This window comes from Melopsittacus undulatus, chromosome 4 (assembly GCF_012275295.1).
Source record: "Melopsittacus undulatus isolate bMelUnd1 chromosome 4, bMelUnd1.mat.Z, whole genome shotgun sequence".
Lineage (NCBI taxonomy): Eukaryota > Metazoa > Chordata > Aves > Psittaciformes > Psittaculidae > Melopsittacus > Melopsittacus undulatus.
In genome coordinates, this window is record NC_047530.1 from 24,945,672 (window position 1) to 24,963,819 (window position 18,148).

At 43.9% G+C, this 18,148-nt stretch overlaps 1 protein-coding gene across 3 annotated transcripts; it reads right to left on the bottom strand.

The window, feature by feature from the left end:
• On the bottom strand, positions 1-16,056 carry CYP46A1 (cytochrome P450 family 46 subfamily A member 1). Of its 3 annotated transcripts, XM_005149542.3 has the most exons (15): positions 15,854-16,056; positions 12,214-12,291; positions 11,841-11,922; positions 11,221-11,294; positions 10,463-10,549; positions 9,686-9,824; positions 8,735-8,845; positions 7,785-7,941; positions 7,395-7,457; positions 6,252-6,324; positions 5,723-5,807; positions 3,751-3,861; positions 3,404-3,492; positions 2,457-2,523; positions 1-1,589 (listed from the first exon to the last, which is right to left on the bottom strand). In XM_005149542.3, exons 1-15 carry the CDS (start codon positions 15,979-15,981, stop codon positions 1,410-1,412), a joined length of 1,524 nt encoding a protein of 507 aa, XP_005149599.2. In that variant the 5' UTR covers positions 15,982-16,056; the 3' UTR covers positions 1-1,409. The 3 variants fall into 3 exon arrangements, with proteins under 3 accessions (XP_005149599.2, XP_030905248.2, XP_030905247.2); XM_031049388.2 differs by lacking the exons at positions 11,841-11,922; positions 15,854-16,056 and having other exon boundaries at positions 12,214-12,293; XM_031049387.2 differs by lacking the exon at positions 15,854-16,056 and having other exon boundaries at positions 11,714-12,273.
• Positions 16,057-18,148: the final 2,092 nt, after the last annotated feature.

Sequence of the window (18,148 nt, forward strand, 5' to 3'; positions counted from 1 at the left end):
TCAGGCTTTCCAATGAGATTTTTATTGATGTCTAGAAGGATACAAGACTAAGTCCAGCACAAGAGCTTGAAGAGCTGGTCCACTAATAGATGGACTAAACCTTCACTAGCAATACAGCTACTGGTACTGCAGGGTGTAAATCATATCAGTACATTATATGACATTGCTTGTATTACCAAAAACCACATCAACCTTCTTGGCCTCCTATCCCACTGCTGCAGTGAATGAGATGGTGTACAACAGGGAAAGCTCTTCAACGTTACACTCCTGGTGTGGAAACTTGACAGTGTACAGACTGTGTTCTTGCCCTTTCAATTAAAAAAGGTAAGAAACAACAATAGCAGCACCAAATGCCTCGAATTTCCTGTATTTCATGATAGATGAGGCCCAAACTCATATGAGGTATCAACATATTTATGAAAAGTGGCAACTTCACATGATACTTTTTTTCCCTAGCAGAACTAGGCTGCAAGCCTACATGCAGTGGGCAATTTTGGCACATTGGCAGAAGGGGGTGCAGGACCTTTTCCTGCCTGTGGCTCAAGTTATAGACACTCCTCAGCAGCAATGTCACTTTGAGCAGCATTTGGCTACAGGCACTTACTACCAACCCTGGTGCACCTAGTAAACCATCCTGTCCAAGTCCTGGTGTAGCATCATGGTAAATCAGACAGGGAAAATGATCCAGGTTAAAATATACCCAGCAAGACCCCCCCTAAAAAGGAACCGTGTCTCATGAGAATGAGAACAAGCTGTGAGGAGGAAGTAGAAGAGCACCCTTCTGCAGCATGGACTGGGAATCTATGCTCTTAATGATACTGGAAGAAAGGCAGAAGAGTCTGAGTAAAAATGAGGCAGCAGCAACAGAGAAAAGTAGTGCCCTCAGTTTAGTTTCTGATTTTCATTTCAGACTGCTCCTGTTAATTTTTCTTCTCATGGGATGGGAAAATTGCTTTCACCAAGAGAATATCTCCAAGCTTTTCTTCCCAAGCTCAGCCCCAATCTCGTGCTCTACAAAATTTTCCAATTTCATTGTGTAAGTAGGAAACTCCCCCAACAAGGGCTTACTTAGATCATGTTGTGTTGTAAGGAAGCTTAGCAGAAACTATCAACTGGGATTTGAGTGCAGGTTTGTGTGGAGCTCCAGAGATACTCCAGTGAAAGGGCACTCCTTTCCAAATCTGATCAGAACCAAATAGGCCCCCAAGAAAACAACAGGATTTGCAGCCCCCGGTACGCTTCCCGATCGAAGATGCTCGCTAGAGTGACTCCTATGTTTTATTTCAGTAAATTATGAGGAAGCCTAAGAAAAATTTCAGTCTAGTAACCCTCTGAAGTGGCCTGAAAAATCTAATCTTTGATTAGTGTGAAGATCTTCAAAATTAGAAGATACACTAACATTAACCATGTCATGCTTTCCTCCCTGAGTACTCCTGGCAGCTTCTTGCAACACTCCTTGGCTTTAATTTACACATTACTCCATCTAGTGGCCTCAAGGTTCCAGCATCCACGAGTTTAAAACTCTGCCCTGGTACCAGCTCGAATTCAAACCTCTGCAGCAGTTTTGCCATCACCACTTTCGCCTCCATCTGTTAAGAAAAGCAAACTCGTTATCAGTGACAGCAAATACAGCTTGGACTGCAGCTTCTTACAATCAGTGTATTATGTCATGCTGCTCTGTCAGTATAGAGATTTAAAAGTTAAATGTTACTCTGTTAATGCAGCTGACTGAGTTTGAGCAGGAAGAAGAGTCACCTGGATTTGAGGACCACTGACAGGCACTAAGATCAGTCCTTGTGTTTATGCGTTAACCCCGTTTTGGAAATCAGAGTGTAAAACTAAGCAGTTTAACCTGAAGATCTTGAGCACTGTTGCTTAGATGAACTCAACAGCACAGACCCAAAGAGCTGGCCTTCTACTGTTCTTCTGAAATGCTCCCTGCCATGCTCATTATTTCAGTAAGTTGCTCCTCCTATCCAAGCAGCCCCCTCCTCACCTCCTCAGTGCCAGTCCTGGCTTGTGCCCTTCTGCTGGCTGATGTTTTCCCTGCCTTGACTCTGCCAGCTGCACTCATGGGGTGGCCCTTAAGCCCTTGCATGCTCCCAGTGTGTCTGACCCTGGCTGGCACAGGGATGTTGACTGCAATTCCCATCAAGGGAGTTGGATTCAAGCACGGTGACCCAGGACAGTTCAGAGGGAGAACAGCCTGCTGACCTCTCCCCTGCAGACACCTCGGTCTTATGAGTGAAGAAATGATATGGAACCAGTATGATACATGTATGTCTGATAGCATTTGAGAGACATGCCTGGTCATGGGCATGGTAATAATCTTCCCTCTAGAGGAAAGAGGGCCAGTGCACCATCAGTGTGGCCTTTCGTACCATCACTACCAGCCACAGCCAGCACACCCTGAGCTGACCCAACGCTCACTAATAAAGTATCATTCCAGGCCTTACCTGTGCAAACGCCTGCCCAATGCAGGACCGGGGTCCCAGAGAGAATGGAAAATAGCAATAATATGGCCTGGAAAAAAAAAAAAGTTCAAAACTGTCACCTCAACAGCTTGCAAGGCAACAAGTGAATAATTTGATCACTGCAGCAAGGAAATGGTCTAAATACCAACTCACCTATCTTGCTTAAGAAAATCTCCAAATTCTCATGGTTTCTCTTTAGAGCAGCAGTACAGCTCTGCAACAAGTTCCCTTGTCATGTACATGGCTTAGCTCCCAGAGCTGTTGTGATATGTGCAAACCTTATTTCAAAGCTGAATGTCAAGCATACTCTAAATGCCCTCCAGCCCGTCATGAGAACTTAACAATCCACCCAGTTATTGCTCCTTCGGGCAGCTCTGAACCATGTGAGTGAGGGGCATTTGGTTCATGAGACCAGACTAAGCTGAAGCAAAATCCATGACTCATAAAGTAGATAGATACAGGGATCAGCACCATCTATTTAGGTCACTGGTACCTCCTACTGCACTCCTGACTACTGATTAGATTACTGATTAGGCTGCCTGTCCTGTGGCTGAACAGCATCTTCTGTCCCCCAGCCTCTTGTCCCCTCTCTAATGTAGAGACATATCAAGCATCCTGGAGCCAGGGCTACCACACATTAAATGTTTGCATTGGCAAAATATTCAACCTCATATTGGCCCAAAGCTTTGACATCCATATAAGCATTAAACATCAGAATTGGTCTTTTTTAGACAATATCATGTGGTCTAAAGAACTTCTGAACAAAAGCTGCACATTATGACTCTCTACTTGCATTTGGATAAGAATTTAGCAATACTCATACTGGAATGGAAAAACAGTTTTATTCCTCTCTCCCTCCCCCTTGAAATCTCTTCCTTTAATGGCTCCTTATTACATACTTAATAACCTGGGAGTAAAAAGAAACTCACTTGGGTGCATCTTTACTAAATCGGTCTGGATTGAAAGTGAGTGGATCCTTGAAATACTTTTCCATCCTTCCCATTACGTAAGTGCTGAACTGTCAAGAAAGAGTTTATTTATGTTAGTCAGAAGCAGAACACTGAAAATGCTTTTTCACTGTCATGGGTACAAATTCATAACTTCCTTCCATACCCTAGACAAAAGGAATCCAAATTCCTAACCCAGTTTTGGACAATATTTTAGACAGGTCTGGTAGAAATATGCTCAGGGAGGATTTTTGCCCCCTGATACACAAATCTATCACATTTGGATTAACTGCAGCAGCTAAAAGCTGCTGATGGTGGATGGAACTCACAAAGAGTGTTGTTTTTGCAGGAATCTTGATGCCATCTATGACATGCTCCTTGCTTATCCAGCGCAGTGTCCCCGGGACGGGTGGGTACAGCCGCAGCGATTCCTTCAAAACCTGCATCAGTGAAAAGCACAAAAGATCAGCTAGTTAATACAGTGTAGGAAGCAGAAATAAAACTAATTACTTCCCTACAACCTTTCACTTTGGCTAAACGAGAGCCTTGGCTTGTGGAATAGATGCTGATGTACCTGCCTTGGACTCCTGTGGGCAAAATATACAGCTAAGTCAGCTCTTTCAGGCCTGGTTCTTTCTTACAACTAGTAAAACGTAGAGAAAAAAAAGTAGAACCACAAGAGAACCCATGCACTGAACTGATCTAACACCTCAAGTCAAGTCAACAAGTATGTGAAAAAGTACTGGGAAGCAAAATCAAAGAAAGTATCTGAGAATGTTGTCTCATGCTCCTGATGAGCTATTCCCGGTGCTGGCTGCCATGAGGATGACTGGTTGCTCCCACCTCCTTCCCACTCTCAGCACTGCTCCCACCTTTGTCCTGCTGCTGCTGCTCAGGGAGCTGAGCCAGGTCACAGCACCAAAATGAAAAAGCAACTTGCAAAGGAAAATGAATAGGGAACAGCGAGTTAAAATAAACAGAGTGAGACCATTTCTTTTGGTGGCAGTGAGCTGTAAGAATGGCTTATTTCATCAAAGTGAAAAGTAATTAACAGCACACATTAGCATCGCACTGCAAATGCAATTAAGAGTGTGTATGCATGAGTGGATTAATGAAAAAAAAAAAGAATGGACAAAAGGATTCAGAATTGCCTGAGCGGCAGGAGAGGAGGCCCATGGTCTCTGATACTTCAGTGATGGACTGGCTCTGACCAAGGATGACTGTGATGTTGGTTGTATAGATCCAAGCTTGTTCATTAAATAATCTGCTTTGAGAGGCTGTCATATGAGCTGTCTCAAAATTGAAAGGCCTAGATACCTCATCCTAATTGGAGTCGTATAATTGTGATGGTGTTTGGAGAAGCCTAAGGACACCTGTTGATTTCTGTAATCACACAGAGATGCCTTTTTCTTAGGAGAAATACACCTTTGAAATGTACCGACTGTCAAAGCACAGTGATTTGTGGAATAGGATACATCAAATGGTAAAACAGCATTGTATCTCCTCAGCAAGGCAGCTTTAAGAGAAAAGCAATCATAACACGATACTAAAAATCACATGAAAATATAAGCAAAAGAATAGCTGCCATGGCTGCAATTCAGCCTCTTCTGAGGGCTATTGGTATCCCCCTTCTTGTAAAAAAGGATATGCAATACAAACACTGGCAAGTAGCCAGTGGCTTTGCAGTTCATTACCAACTAGCATTTCTATACACAAGACCTCTTTCTTAGGACCAAACTCTTTTACTCCATCCCAACCCCAGAAGCGACTGAAGAGGGTTTCAAGACTGAGTAATAAAAAACTGGAATTACAAAAACTACCCTCTATTTTTGAATGTCCTCAAATCCCGTTAAGAGTTTACAGTGCATGTTGAGATGATAGCTGGAAACGCTTTAGCAATAATCAAACAAAAATAGAGCTGTGAGTTTGGGAAGTGTGTGGGATTCACACACAAGCTGGGCTCAAGAGTTGCAAACCCTTCTTTAAATATTACTGTGGTTTCAGTGTAAACAGGTAGTGATTAAGCAACTCTACTCTAGCTCCCAACCTGCTAATAATAAAGGAAAGCAGTGAAGAAATTGTGTGGGATTTTGGAAAACAACTTGAGGAGCATCCTTCCCAACAAGCCTGGGCTGCTGCAAATGGCTCACGGTACCTGCTTGCTGACTCGCTGGGGACAAACACCATCAGGATCAAATTTGACATTGTCCCTAAAATGTTAAAAGTGTGGGGCTTCTCCACGACATGGCAGAGGTGCCAACAAACAGCTACAACTGGTATTTTGCCTCACTCCTCCAGTACCTGCGATAAGTAGGTGAGTTTGCCAAGATCCTCATAGTCAAGGTCTCTCTTAGCACCAAGAACATCATCCACTTCGGCCTGAACCCTGCAGTTCAATTGAAAAAGGTTAGCTGCAGATGCCCATTTCTTGCTAGACAAGTTGATAATTACATTTGTAATTTCCCAGACACTGAGTTGGACTTCGACTCCCATCCTCAGGCTAAATGTCTACTGATTCCCAGCCAGCCTGCCTGAACTGGTGCCTCATATCAGCAATGGGCTGATACCAGCAGTGGGTGTACAGCACAGGCAAATCAGGTAGGATTCAGGACCAGTATGTATAAAGGCTTCAAAATAAAAAACCTCATCAGCTAGATGGAATTGAAATAACTCCCCTTAAATTTTTTTTTTATATTTTAAATATACTGAGACAATGAAACTGTTTATTTTGGAAGTGAGGCTAGAATTTACTGGGAATTTATCCTAGCTTTTTAATAATCCTTATCAATAAGTTCACCTTGAAATTAACACCAAGCTGGAGCACACATACCTTTCCAGTATTTCAGGATGCTGAGCCAGTGCCATTACAGTAAATGACAACTGATTTGCAGTGGTTTCATGACCTAATGACACCAAAAATAGGTTTCACTGTTAGTATGAAATAATATCATGACAGAAAGATGGTTTGTTAGTATGATTTGTGAACAGAAATCTTTAAATGTCAGGCCCCAGATGTTTTATTTCAAGTATGCTAGAAATTAAAAGAAATACTAAAAAGGTTATACATGAGGAGCTTCCAGGAATGACAAGAACAAGAAATAGCTGGTAAAGATACGAGCCATCTTGCTCAACTCAGTGCCTGTATATGGCACCTACTGGTCATGAGTTCCCTAACAGACAGGCCAGTGAGGTTCAATACTTGCCTTGGTACATCATGGGACACACCACTCTGCTGTGATGCAAGGATTTACTGGTTCTGAGGGAAAACTGAGTTCTATCCGTCTTTCCTTGAAATGTCTGCTTTATGAGGACAGTTTAAATTTTTTAATGGATAGGCATATGTACTATTTTAAAACAGACCTCTGCAAAGATGTCTTTGTTGCAATAATGTTTTTTTTGCAGAAGAACAGTGTATGGACCTCACCTTCTTAGGAACCTAAATCCTACTGACTTGCAAGATTGATCTTTCTAAGTTGTCTACCTCATGTGCTCACCTCAGCCCCTGCTTTTTCTGACAGGCCTGACAGTGCCCTCTCCTACCAAGTGTTGACAAATGTTCTTAAGGCAAGAACTGTGTTTAATCATGTGGGTGGGGTGACATGAAGACACACAGAACATGTTACAGATTTAGCAGTATCAGGGAGGAAGAGCGGAACCCCATAAAGAATAGCACTGCAACCCAGGAAGGAGTGGTGCCCTCTGCACTGCAGGCTGGAAACCACTGGCCTGGTATTATTTGCTGTGTTGATATGACTGAAGGAGGGTAACATTGCATTTGCCTATGAGAAACTGAGTTCTCTTCAGACCTCACCCAGCTGGTCCTATGCCAGTGTAATACTGCTGTCTTCCAATCAAGTGACTCCTGTAAAGCAGCATCACACAGAGTGAGCAAGTATGATAATCATGGCCCTGTAAGACAGCCCCAAAATGAGTACAGATTCCCACATGACATATCCAAGCATTAGATACTAACCTGCAACAAAGAAAGTGATAAAGTTATCCAAAATATTTTCATCATCTCTAGTTTCCTCCAGAGCTGTCAGAAGAGAAAAGCAAACAAGATTAGAAAATACCACCATGCACCATCTGGAACAGCCAGACTGCTCTGCCCCATTTTGCACATTTTGTCTGAGGTGGCGCTGGGAGGGGATGCTGAACATTCAACTTGGTGCTGAGTTGCAATCAATATTTGATCCAACACAAACAGAGAAATTTCAAAACAACTCTCACCACCTTCACTGTGAAAAAAACATTAAAGAAGGGCCAAAGTTCACAAAGTTCAGACCACCGAAACAATCCCCCCTGAATCTCATGGCAAATCATAACACAGAGAAATTCACTCAAGCAGCAATATGTTCCCTACCATCTCCTTTCAGTATCTGCGTAAGAATATCCAGCGTGTCTTCCTTCCCACTCTGGATGGCCTCTCTCCTCTGGTCAAGGCACGCCTTCCCCACACGCCGCAGCAGCCTCACACTCTCCTGGACCTCCTTTACCAGCTTCTGTTTCCCTGGCATGTACTGAATATAGAATTTCTTCAGTCATTTTATTCCTTTTGTTGGTAAAATATATTGTGTTATTTTTCAAGCAAGCACCTTGTTTTCTGCTAAGCTACATTTGTCACAAATCTGCTCTCCACATAACAAAGTGAACATCCATTAGGGTTAGTGAACATCCCCAAGGTAAAGGGTTTGGGCTGACATGACAAATATTTCCATCACTGCATGCTGATTGTCCTGCTTTGTCAGAGCTGATGTTTTGCACACAGTAAGCAAAATTCCTCACCTCTCCATGGAAAAAACTGCAGCATGCAATACAGAATCTCACCTCTGGACCCAAAAAGGAAAACAGAAGTGCTAAAAGCCTGAATTACAGTTTTTGTGAGAAACTGGAATGATTTTCAACTTAAATATTTCATATTGCGTCCATAATTTCCTAGTATATGAAATTAGGTCAAAAGTATGAATTTCTTTTTTTAAGACTGTTCATATTTCTTCCACCTTGAGTGATGGCTGCCATCCTTCTTGGGCAAATGGCAAAACCCACAATTTTTGTAGTGATGGGTGTGAAAATGTAAAGCCACATGAGATGATGACACAGGGTGGAGAAAAGGCAGAAAGGAAGCATTAAATGTAAATTTTGCAAGTGTTATAAAGCATTACTAATTTTATCTTAATGTACATTGGAGGGGAAGAGATGCTGACGACTTTCCCCGTTGTATATAGGCCTTGCACAGCTCCAGCCCACTAACTAATGCAGCAGAGGGTCCATGTGGACACAAAGGGGGAGGACTGAAGTGAGGAGTGTACAGACCCGTAATAAGGGAATACGCATCTTGGTCATTCCTTCCAAAACCATAGTCACAGCATGCGGGAATGGTGTTTGGTCATCGCTCAGTGCATTTAATTCCATGCCAAAGGCTACCTGAGGAGTGGGAGAGAAAAAGGCAACTCACTGCATCCTCCTGGCTCCCTATGGCTGAGGTGAAAGAGGACTGCCTCACTCCACTGCCTTTCCCCTGTAGATATCTCAGAGTAGACCCTGGCTTGCAGGAGGCTGCAAGGGAAGGCTAGTATCTATATTTTACTTCCTCCTTATTTGGAGGATTAATAATTTATTATTACTCTCCATTCATCCAAATTGCTTGCATAAAGAAGGGAAAAGCCAGTGTAAGTCAGACTTCATGCTGACATGTAATGGCAACAATGCAACACCCCTTCTGGCACAGAGGGATGTGAGGTATGAGGCTGTAAGGGCTTTTGTAAATGATCCCTGTCCTGCAGGCCACACTTAGGCTGTGCAGTCCCTTCCCTAACTGTCCCTTCTTATGGGTCAGCCCAAAATGAAATGACAGATAGGACAAGAGGAAACAGCCTCAAGCTGCTCATGGGGAAGCTTAGACTGGGTATTAGGAAAAAAAAATCCTCACCTAAAGGTTTGTCAAGCATTGGAACAGGCTGCCCAGGGAAGTGGTGGAATCACCTTCCCTAGAAGTGTTCAAAACCCATCTAGATGAGGCTTTTAGTAACATGGTTTAGTGATGGAATTGGCAGTCCTGGGGTAACAACTGGACTTGATGATCTTAAAGGTTTTTTCCAATCTAGCTGATTCTATGACACATTTAGCTCTTCAGTTCTTCTTGCACTGCTGAATAAAGGTCATGTTCCCTGGCTCCACTTCCTGACTCTGTCCTGATGCTGGTACCCATTACTTCTATATCTTCCTGCCAATTGCAGAGGAAACAAAAAAGCAGACAGCTGGTACCTTTGCAATGATATCCATAGTCACCCGGTTCATCATTGTCAGCATGCTGAACTCTTTTTTTCCATCTGCCTTTTCCTCTAGCTTCCCCATCAGCTCCTCTGCTTTTTCATTAAAAGTTTCCATCAGACCCATCAGGTAGCTGAACAATCAATAAGAATGAGTGATGGGGGCTCTGGAGCGGACATCTTTGCTCAGGCAAAATTACCTTCATTATTTTCCATAGAAAAGCATAAAGATGTTATTATTATTAATAATAATACATTTGCCTTAACACTTAAAAAAGTAAACAGATAAAATTAGTTAAATTCTTCTTACAGCAGCCCTGCTCCACCCTGCCATGTAAACAACAGCTGTCATGGCAAAGACGTTTGGCCCTGTGCATGCAAAAGCAAATGGACATTATCTTCAGACCCTAAATGCAATGCAACAAACAAACAAACCAGAACAATCCCCTGCTTATCAATCAGGTGAATGACAAGACCCTGAGGTCTGTTCTCCAATAGGATAAAGCAGCCATCACCACACTCCTGGATACACAAGCCTGGGATCTTTCTGCCATCACTGAGGTTATATGGGTGCCACCACCCCATGGGAAGGCTGGTCACATTATGCTAGTCATGGAAATGGTGTGTTGGACTCTAAGTAAAATGTGATTTTGGCATTAAAAGTTTGGGGCTTTTTACCTCTTTCTAAATATCAAATAATGTATCAATGATGGAGAGAATCATGAAAATACAGCAAATTACAGCTAGATCATCCCAGAAATATTTGCCTTACGTTCGGCTGAAAGCTGGATCCATTATCTTCCGCTGCTTGTGCCAATGCTCATGGTTGCAAACAGTTACCAAGCCATTCCCTAGGAACCTAGCATTTAGGAAAACAAGGAGAGGAACAGTTTTCACCAAGGCAGCCAGCCAAGCCCCATGTAGCCACAAGGATAAGTCTTACACATCTACTTCCTTGTATTTTTCCCACTTGTAGGGGGCACCATGCTGCTCCAAGTACACAACCATTGCATCACTGTGGGCAATGACTGAACTGAAGGTATATTTTACCTGGTAGGTGTGGACTGCTGAGTCCCAAAAGATGCTGGTTCATTACAACTGCTACACAAATAATTAAGGTAATGACTGGATTATTATACACTTAAAAGCTTCAGCCTAAGAGAAAACCCCTTTTTTATTATTGGACATAGGAGCTGGAAACTCCCATGCATTAAGAAATAATTCAGTGCTCTAAAATTTAAGTGAGAAGTTTGATGATGGTCTTGAGCTAACTGTTCTGAGACTAACCGAAGACCCACAGGGGAAAAAAAAGTGCGATCAAAGTAAAAGAAATCCAACACAACCTCCACCCTGCCTGGGAGACATATGACTTAGCACATAATTTAATAGGTACACACTCTTAAGTATGTCTGGAATTAGTCATTAATCCCCGCAAAGGCAAATGGTCTGAGTCAAAAGAAGTGTCATGCCTGCAACTCTCTCAATCTTGCAATTTTGAGATCACTATGGCTTTAGATGGGTTTCACTCACCTCTCACCAAATATGTTGAACATACGACCGTATACAAACCGATCCTTTGGGTACTGTGGTGACATCAAGAACTCCTAAAATCAAATATCAGGTCAGTGAATACCGAGTGTGATCCATTTCCCAGACAAAACATAGAAAGCTGCTCACATATTCACTGTTTTCCTCCTGTAGCAATAGGCTGAGGACTAGAAAATTATTTGGTGTGCCCTGATTTCCCAGTTCCTGTGCCACTAGCTTGTGTTGCATGCCTCTAGTACTTTTTGCCAAATGACCCGAAATCTCACTCTGTAGTTATTGAAAAGATTTAGAAGAAGAAATTCAGCCCCTTCTGCCTTGCTCATTAGAGATATTGAGCTCTTGCAGAGAGTCTGCTTTTCAGGAATGGTGGATACTTGCTCTGTCGGCTGTTTAAATAAAGGTTACAAAGTAAATCAACCAATTGAGGAGGAAAATAAATCACAACAGCCGAGTGAGCAGAGCATCTAGTACTAACCCAGCCAGAGCTGCCTTCTCCACAGGGACAGACTGGCTGCGCTGCCCTGAACTTCAGGCACCACCTCCCTCTTTTTCTGGAGGGACAGGCCGATCCCCACTGTTGATTCAGCTTTATTTTGCAGTACCTTCACTCCTTCAGGACTCAGAACCATTACTGAGACTCTGTGAAAGGCATTAAGCCGTACAACAGGTCCGTATTTCTCTGCCCTACAAGAAGAGAAGGGAAGAAAATAATAGGAGAGAGAGAATTATGGTACAAACCACCAACACGGAACAGTTCAGACCTAATAACTTCAAAGAACCAAGCAGCATGTACTGGGAGCTACTGCAGTCTTCAGCGCATAAAGCCATTGAGAGAAAGATCAATGCTCTCACCCTAGCTCTTCTATCAACCTTCTGAATGATGCTAAATATGTAATTCAGGGCATCTGTGCCATGATTTTCCAGTTTGTGCTACAGAGCTTCTCCATTCAACATTACTGATGTGTCTCAACTTACCACTGTAGGAAGAAATCATGCACCAACTCCTCTTTCCTCAGCATTCTCCATAAGATCGGCAGATGTCCAAATAAAAAGCTGCAAAAAATAAGGTTTAGTGTCACAAGAATGCAAACACAGGGTTTTGTGTGGATTGTAACCTTTGTGCTCAACGATGCAATGTAAGTGTTGCTCATGGTTTCCTCCTCGTAAAGAAAAAGGAAAGTAACACCTAGCAGTGCCAATGTCCAGCCCTCACATGAATAAGCAGGGAACTGAGCTCAGGCTGCTGCACTTGTGAAGCCAGAAAGACCAGTGCAGAGATGTAGAACAAGACGGTTATTGCTACTGCATTAAAGGATAATCACTGGTCAATATTCAGTTGCAAAACTGAATAAGAAAGGTTAACACTTCAAATCCAGCAGCTGTATTAAAAGTCAGAGATCAGTTCCTTCCTTCAGCTGCAAGTGGAGAGTCCCCACCAGCTTTGCATTCTTCTGAAGGAAAATTTGGCCAAACTCCTCTCTTACATGAAGCAAGCTATGCTCGAGATCCGTTTTTTGTTTGAGACAAGCAGTAATGCCAGCACCTTTTTCAGTATAAACAAGCGATAGGGGAAAAACAGGAGCTTATTTTAAAATAAAATACAAGTTTAAAATAGCACTCAGCTAAGTCCCCCAACATCTACAGAAACTTTTAATCCTCCACTTGTTTGACTCCTCCAATGTAACTGGACTCAAAAAAGACATGAAAGCCCTAAATATAACAATGAGTTCTTCATTAGCTAAAGCTCCAAAACCCACTTTATCTGCAGCCCATGAGGCAAGGTCCCACTCATGGCTCCTCTTGTGCAACACATGAATCCTCAGATATTTTTCATCTGCTCTGCCATCATTATCCAATTAAGTCAGGGGTTACAACAGGCCTAAAGCATTAATTTGCTAATGAGAAGTCCCAATTACTTACTGCATGCCATGAAAAAAAAAAAAAAGGATACATAACTATGTGACACTATCAACTGAAAACATGTATTTGCAAAGAATCCTTTTTACCCATTTCTTGCTATTAAATCTTCACTATGAAACAAACCTTTGAAGATATGACCTCCTGTCTTCACAAGTGCGCCATTCATGGGGTAAAAAGTACAAAATGACACCAGGACTCACTTTTCCAGGCTGTCCTGCACAGGTTTCCTTTAGAGATGTGCTGTATTAGTTTCAATAAAATAAATCAGCCCAGGAAATTAAGGGCATTAATACAATCTTGTTATCATGCATCTGTAAGACTTTGGGTAAAGTCTGAGGTTTTGATAAAATTCTGTTGTACTTCACCCTAAAAATAAGGCTTTCTTAAGCTTTACCAAAGGGCAAGTCATGCATCTGGGACATAATAACACCTCGAAAGGACAGAGGCTGTGGGACTGGCTGGTTGGGGAGCAGGTCTGCTGACCACAACCTGATGCCAGTGGTCAGCAATCTAGACACAAGCCAGCCTTTGCTTCTGGTGCTGCTTTTCTCCAGTTTACCAGATACAGTCACAAGTGAGAAGTGTTTGGATTTGGATTAATCCCATTTCAGAGTAATTTGGGTTGGCAAGAACCTCTGGAGGCAAAGAGTCAAGTTCCCTGCTCCAGGCCAGTCAACATCAGAGCTATGGTACACGTGGTACATGACTCAGGGTTTCACCCTCATGGTGAAAGTGTTTTGCCTTACATGCAACTGGGATTTCCCTTGAGACAACTTTTTGGCCAAAAAGTTGTGTCTATTGCTTTTTGTCCTTCATTTCAGAACTCCATGGAGTATCAGGCTCCACACTTCCATAACCACCCATCACGTAGCTGAAAATTGCCAGCCCTTCAGCAGCTGCTTCTCCACCCAAAGCAAGCTCAGCACTCAGCCTCCTGGGCATCCTGGCTGCTCTCCACTGGACCTTATCAATGTTTGTCTTGTAATTGAGGGAAGGAATGTCATCCAGAGGGACCTTGACACGCTTGAGGGGTGGGACAATGTCAACCTCATAAAGTTCAACAAAGCCAAGTGCAAGGTCCTACACCTGGGTCAGGGCAATCCCAGACACAGCTACAGGTTGGGCAGAGAAGAGATTCAGAGCAGCCCTATGGAGAAAGATTTTGGGGTGTTGGTGGATGAGAAAATGAACATGAACCAGCTTCAGTGTGTGCTTGCAGCCCAGAAAGCCAACCATATCCTGGGATGCATCAAAAGGAGCGTGACCAGCAGGTCAAAGGAGGTGATCCTGCCCCTCTACTCTGCTCTCGTGAGACCTCACTTGGAGTATTGTGTGCAGTTCTGGTGTCCTCAATATAAAAAGGACATGGAACTGTTGGAACAAGTCCAGAGGAGGGCCACGAGGATGATCAGTGGACTGGAGCACCTCCCATATGAAGACAGGCTAAGAAAGTTGGAGAGGAGAAGGCTGTGTGGAGACCTCATAGCAGCCTTCTAGTATCTGAAGGGGGCCTACAAGTATGCTGGGGATGGACTCTTCATTAGGGACTGTAGTGATACAACAGGGGGTAATGGGTTAAAACTTAAATAGGGGAAGTTTAGATTGGATATAAGGAAGAAGTTTCTTGCTGTGAGGGTGGTGAGGCACTGGAATGGGTTGCCCAAAGAAATGGCAAATGCTCCATCCCTGGAGGAAGGTCAGGTTGGACAGAGCCTTGGGCAAAATGGTCTAGTGTGAGGTGTTGCTACCCATGGCAGGGGTAAGAACTAGATGATCTTAAGGTCCTTTCTAACCCTAGCCATTCTATGATTCTATGATCAAGCCTCAAATCCTTAAGAGACAGAAAAGTAGCCACAAGTTCTTCAAGCTGCCATTACTTTTGAGTGTTACTTCACACCTCGAAAGGAACCCAAGGACAAGCACGATCAGGTACAATAGGATCCATCATCTCTTTGATCTTAGTATTTGAACTAATTACACAAGCAAATTGAAGCTCAGCATTAGGCAGCCAAGCTTGGTGTCCCTGTAGGGCTGTTTAAACTGTAGGCTGTGTAAACAAGTGCTGGTCTGGTGTCTTTTCCTGTGGCATGTGATGGAGCGCACATGCACCCATAGGTTATATTGGATGGGAAGCCCATAAGGGAGGTGTCTGGTGGAGTTGGCATCAACATGCCTGCTGGAGCCGTGCAGGATGGCAAGCCGTGCTGGGAAAGCACAGGGCCCCTCCTGCATGGCCGGTGCTGCCTGTCAGGCCCCTCTTTGGCCTCAGGAGCAAGCACACAGCTGAGATATGCAACTGTGCCCCTCACTTCATGCTGCTGCAAGCAAGGAGATGCAGGTCAGCACATCTCACCACGCCAGCCCAAGCCAACGAAGGCAGCACTGCAGGAGACCCTGGCAACACCTTACTGGGCCAGCCTTTCCCGGGAAGGGGCCACGGGTGTGACTTCCTCGCCGTTGCCCTTGCCCACATCAGCAAGGTCCGGTCCGGTCCGGCCCAGTCACCCCGCAGGTCGCAGGCTGGAGCGTTTATTTTCTGCGCTGACACTGTCTCATGGCTCCAGCAGAGAGAGCGGCCAAGGTGCCATGTCCGCACCGTCACGGGGACGGCCGTCGGGGCTAATGCCAGCGGAAGGACTCACCCTGCAGGCACCTCAGAATCCCACCCGCGCCGCACCGCCTGCCCACTGCTTACCTCGCCCTTGGGCCGCTGGGGATGTAGTCGTACTTCACGTGGATGTATTTCACATAGCAGCAGTACAGGCCGAAGGCCAGCAGGCACAGCGCCAGCAGGAGCCCCGCCACCGTCCGCAGCGCCTCCATTGCTAGCGGGTACCCGGTTTACAACTCCGTCCGTCCGTCCGTCCGTCCGTCCGTGCGAGCGGCCTGCGCGCATCTGCGGAGCGGGCGGAAAAGGCCTCGGCTGCGGGCGGGGCCGGCCCCGCTTAAAGAGACCGGCAGCGGCGGCGCCGAGGGTGCGCTGCGCCAAGAGCCCTGGGTTACAGGTGCACGGATAACTGCCTGGCAGAGAAGGGTATGTATAGGTATATGTATGAATGTATATGTATGTATATGTACATATATATATGTGTATGCTTTCCTGGGTAGAGATGAGTTTTTTACCAGTGCACGAGCAGGTCAGGAAGCATTGTTTATCGAAGCATTTAAAATGTCTCACTGCTGAAGACTTAGACAAACTAAGCCAAATCAGGACAAGGAAGGCAAAGGCTTTTTGTTGACTTTTAACCACTTAAAATAGAAGAGGCAGAGGGAATATATTATCAATGCTTGTAAGAATCAATAGATAAAGACTTTCAGAGAAGTTTGCTTTGGGCCCTGTGTTATACAATGTACTTACTTATCATCCAGACACGGAAATGAGAGATTATACACTTCTATTCAAATCAGGTGATCTAAAGGTGCCACGAATTGCATAAGGATTGTAGGACACAAGGTACCAAGCCATAAAATGGTGAAAATTCATTTCTGGTAAATGAAAAGTAATGCACAGGCAGAAATAAATTACGTATCTGAGTCCAAACCTGTTATATGTATTCAGTGGTGGCATTCATTCAGGAAATGTCATCTTAATGTTCACTACAGATGAAAGAAGCAAGCAGAGCACTGGCAGTGATTAGAGGTAGGAGAGTGGGTGAACAAGATGCCTAAGTGTATCAGCACATAGAGGACTCTATAACGCCAGAGCACACCCACTGTGTATGAATATCATACATGCTCTTCCTCCCAGCTCAGCAGAGATGTAGAAATAGAGACAGAACAAATTAGGCCTCAAAAGGATGAGGGAGAAGGTTGTGATAGAGGTCTGGAAAACCATCAGAGGTTTGGAGATAAGTAGAGACAAACTGATCATTACTTTGCATTGTTCAAGAGTGAGGAGGCAGTCACTGAAATAATAGCAGCAGGAACAAGGAAGATATTTTTCACAACAAACTGTTAGATGAAGGAAATGGTGACAAGCTGTTCTGGATGCTAAATAAATTTGCTCACAAGAAGCCAAGGAAAGTGATGTGGGATGAATCCAGGTGTTGTCACTGGCCTCAGCAGGAGCTCTGCATTCTGGAGATTTCTGGTAAGGAACAGCAAGACCCCAAATGGCCCAAGAAGACCAAGTGGGCACACAAACCACCCAGTGCATCTTCCTGTCTTTTCATCCTGCCCTCAACCCCGTCATGCCCTTTAGGGAAAGCAGCCACACCACCTGCCTATCAGACTTTCACAGGACAACACCATTCACTTGCTCTTTCTCTGAACAAGCTTTACTCAACTGCCTGGACACAGGATACTAAGCTACCTGGGGTTTTATCAATGTCTATTTGCCACTGGTGGGTCTCTGACTTGTTTCGCAGCCCCATTTGAGGCTGCTGAAGTTTTTATCTGCCATTTCCAATGGGGTGACTTTTCTCTGCTTCCCTCCCATGGCAGCTCCCATATGGCCATGCCTCTCTGCAGCAGGAAGAAGAGGATGTAACTTATGGCACCCCCTGGTTTTGTCCATCTGATGCAGCAATCATCTGCCAGATGCCTCCAAGATTCAGATTGCTTCTGTTTCCAAATGGAAGCAATGGCTGTGCTAAATGGCCACAATCTGCAGGTTTTCTTTAGTTTTCTTGTGTTGTTTCTGCTTGTGTTTGAGACTAGCAGATCGCTGACTCTTGGTAATGGTCAAATAGTGCAAAATGCTGGAAACCAGTCTCCAGCTGTCAGTACACAATGGAGCATTTATGGTTGTATTTATTTTAAATATTGTTTTGCTTTCTGTTGATCTCAACACTGATTATTCTTAAACTGCTAGTTCCTTCTTTTGATCAAAATAATTGCAACAACCCTGAAATTATTTTCACTTCTGGTTAGGGTACACGTACATTTACACAGACCTTTTTTTTTTTTTTAATCTGGAAATTACATCATTCTTATACTCTCAAAGACAAAAAAATGTTATCTAAATATTTTCTGTTTACCTTAATTGGAA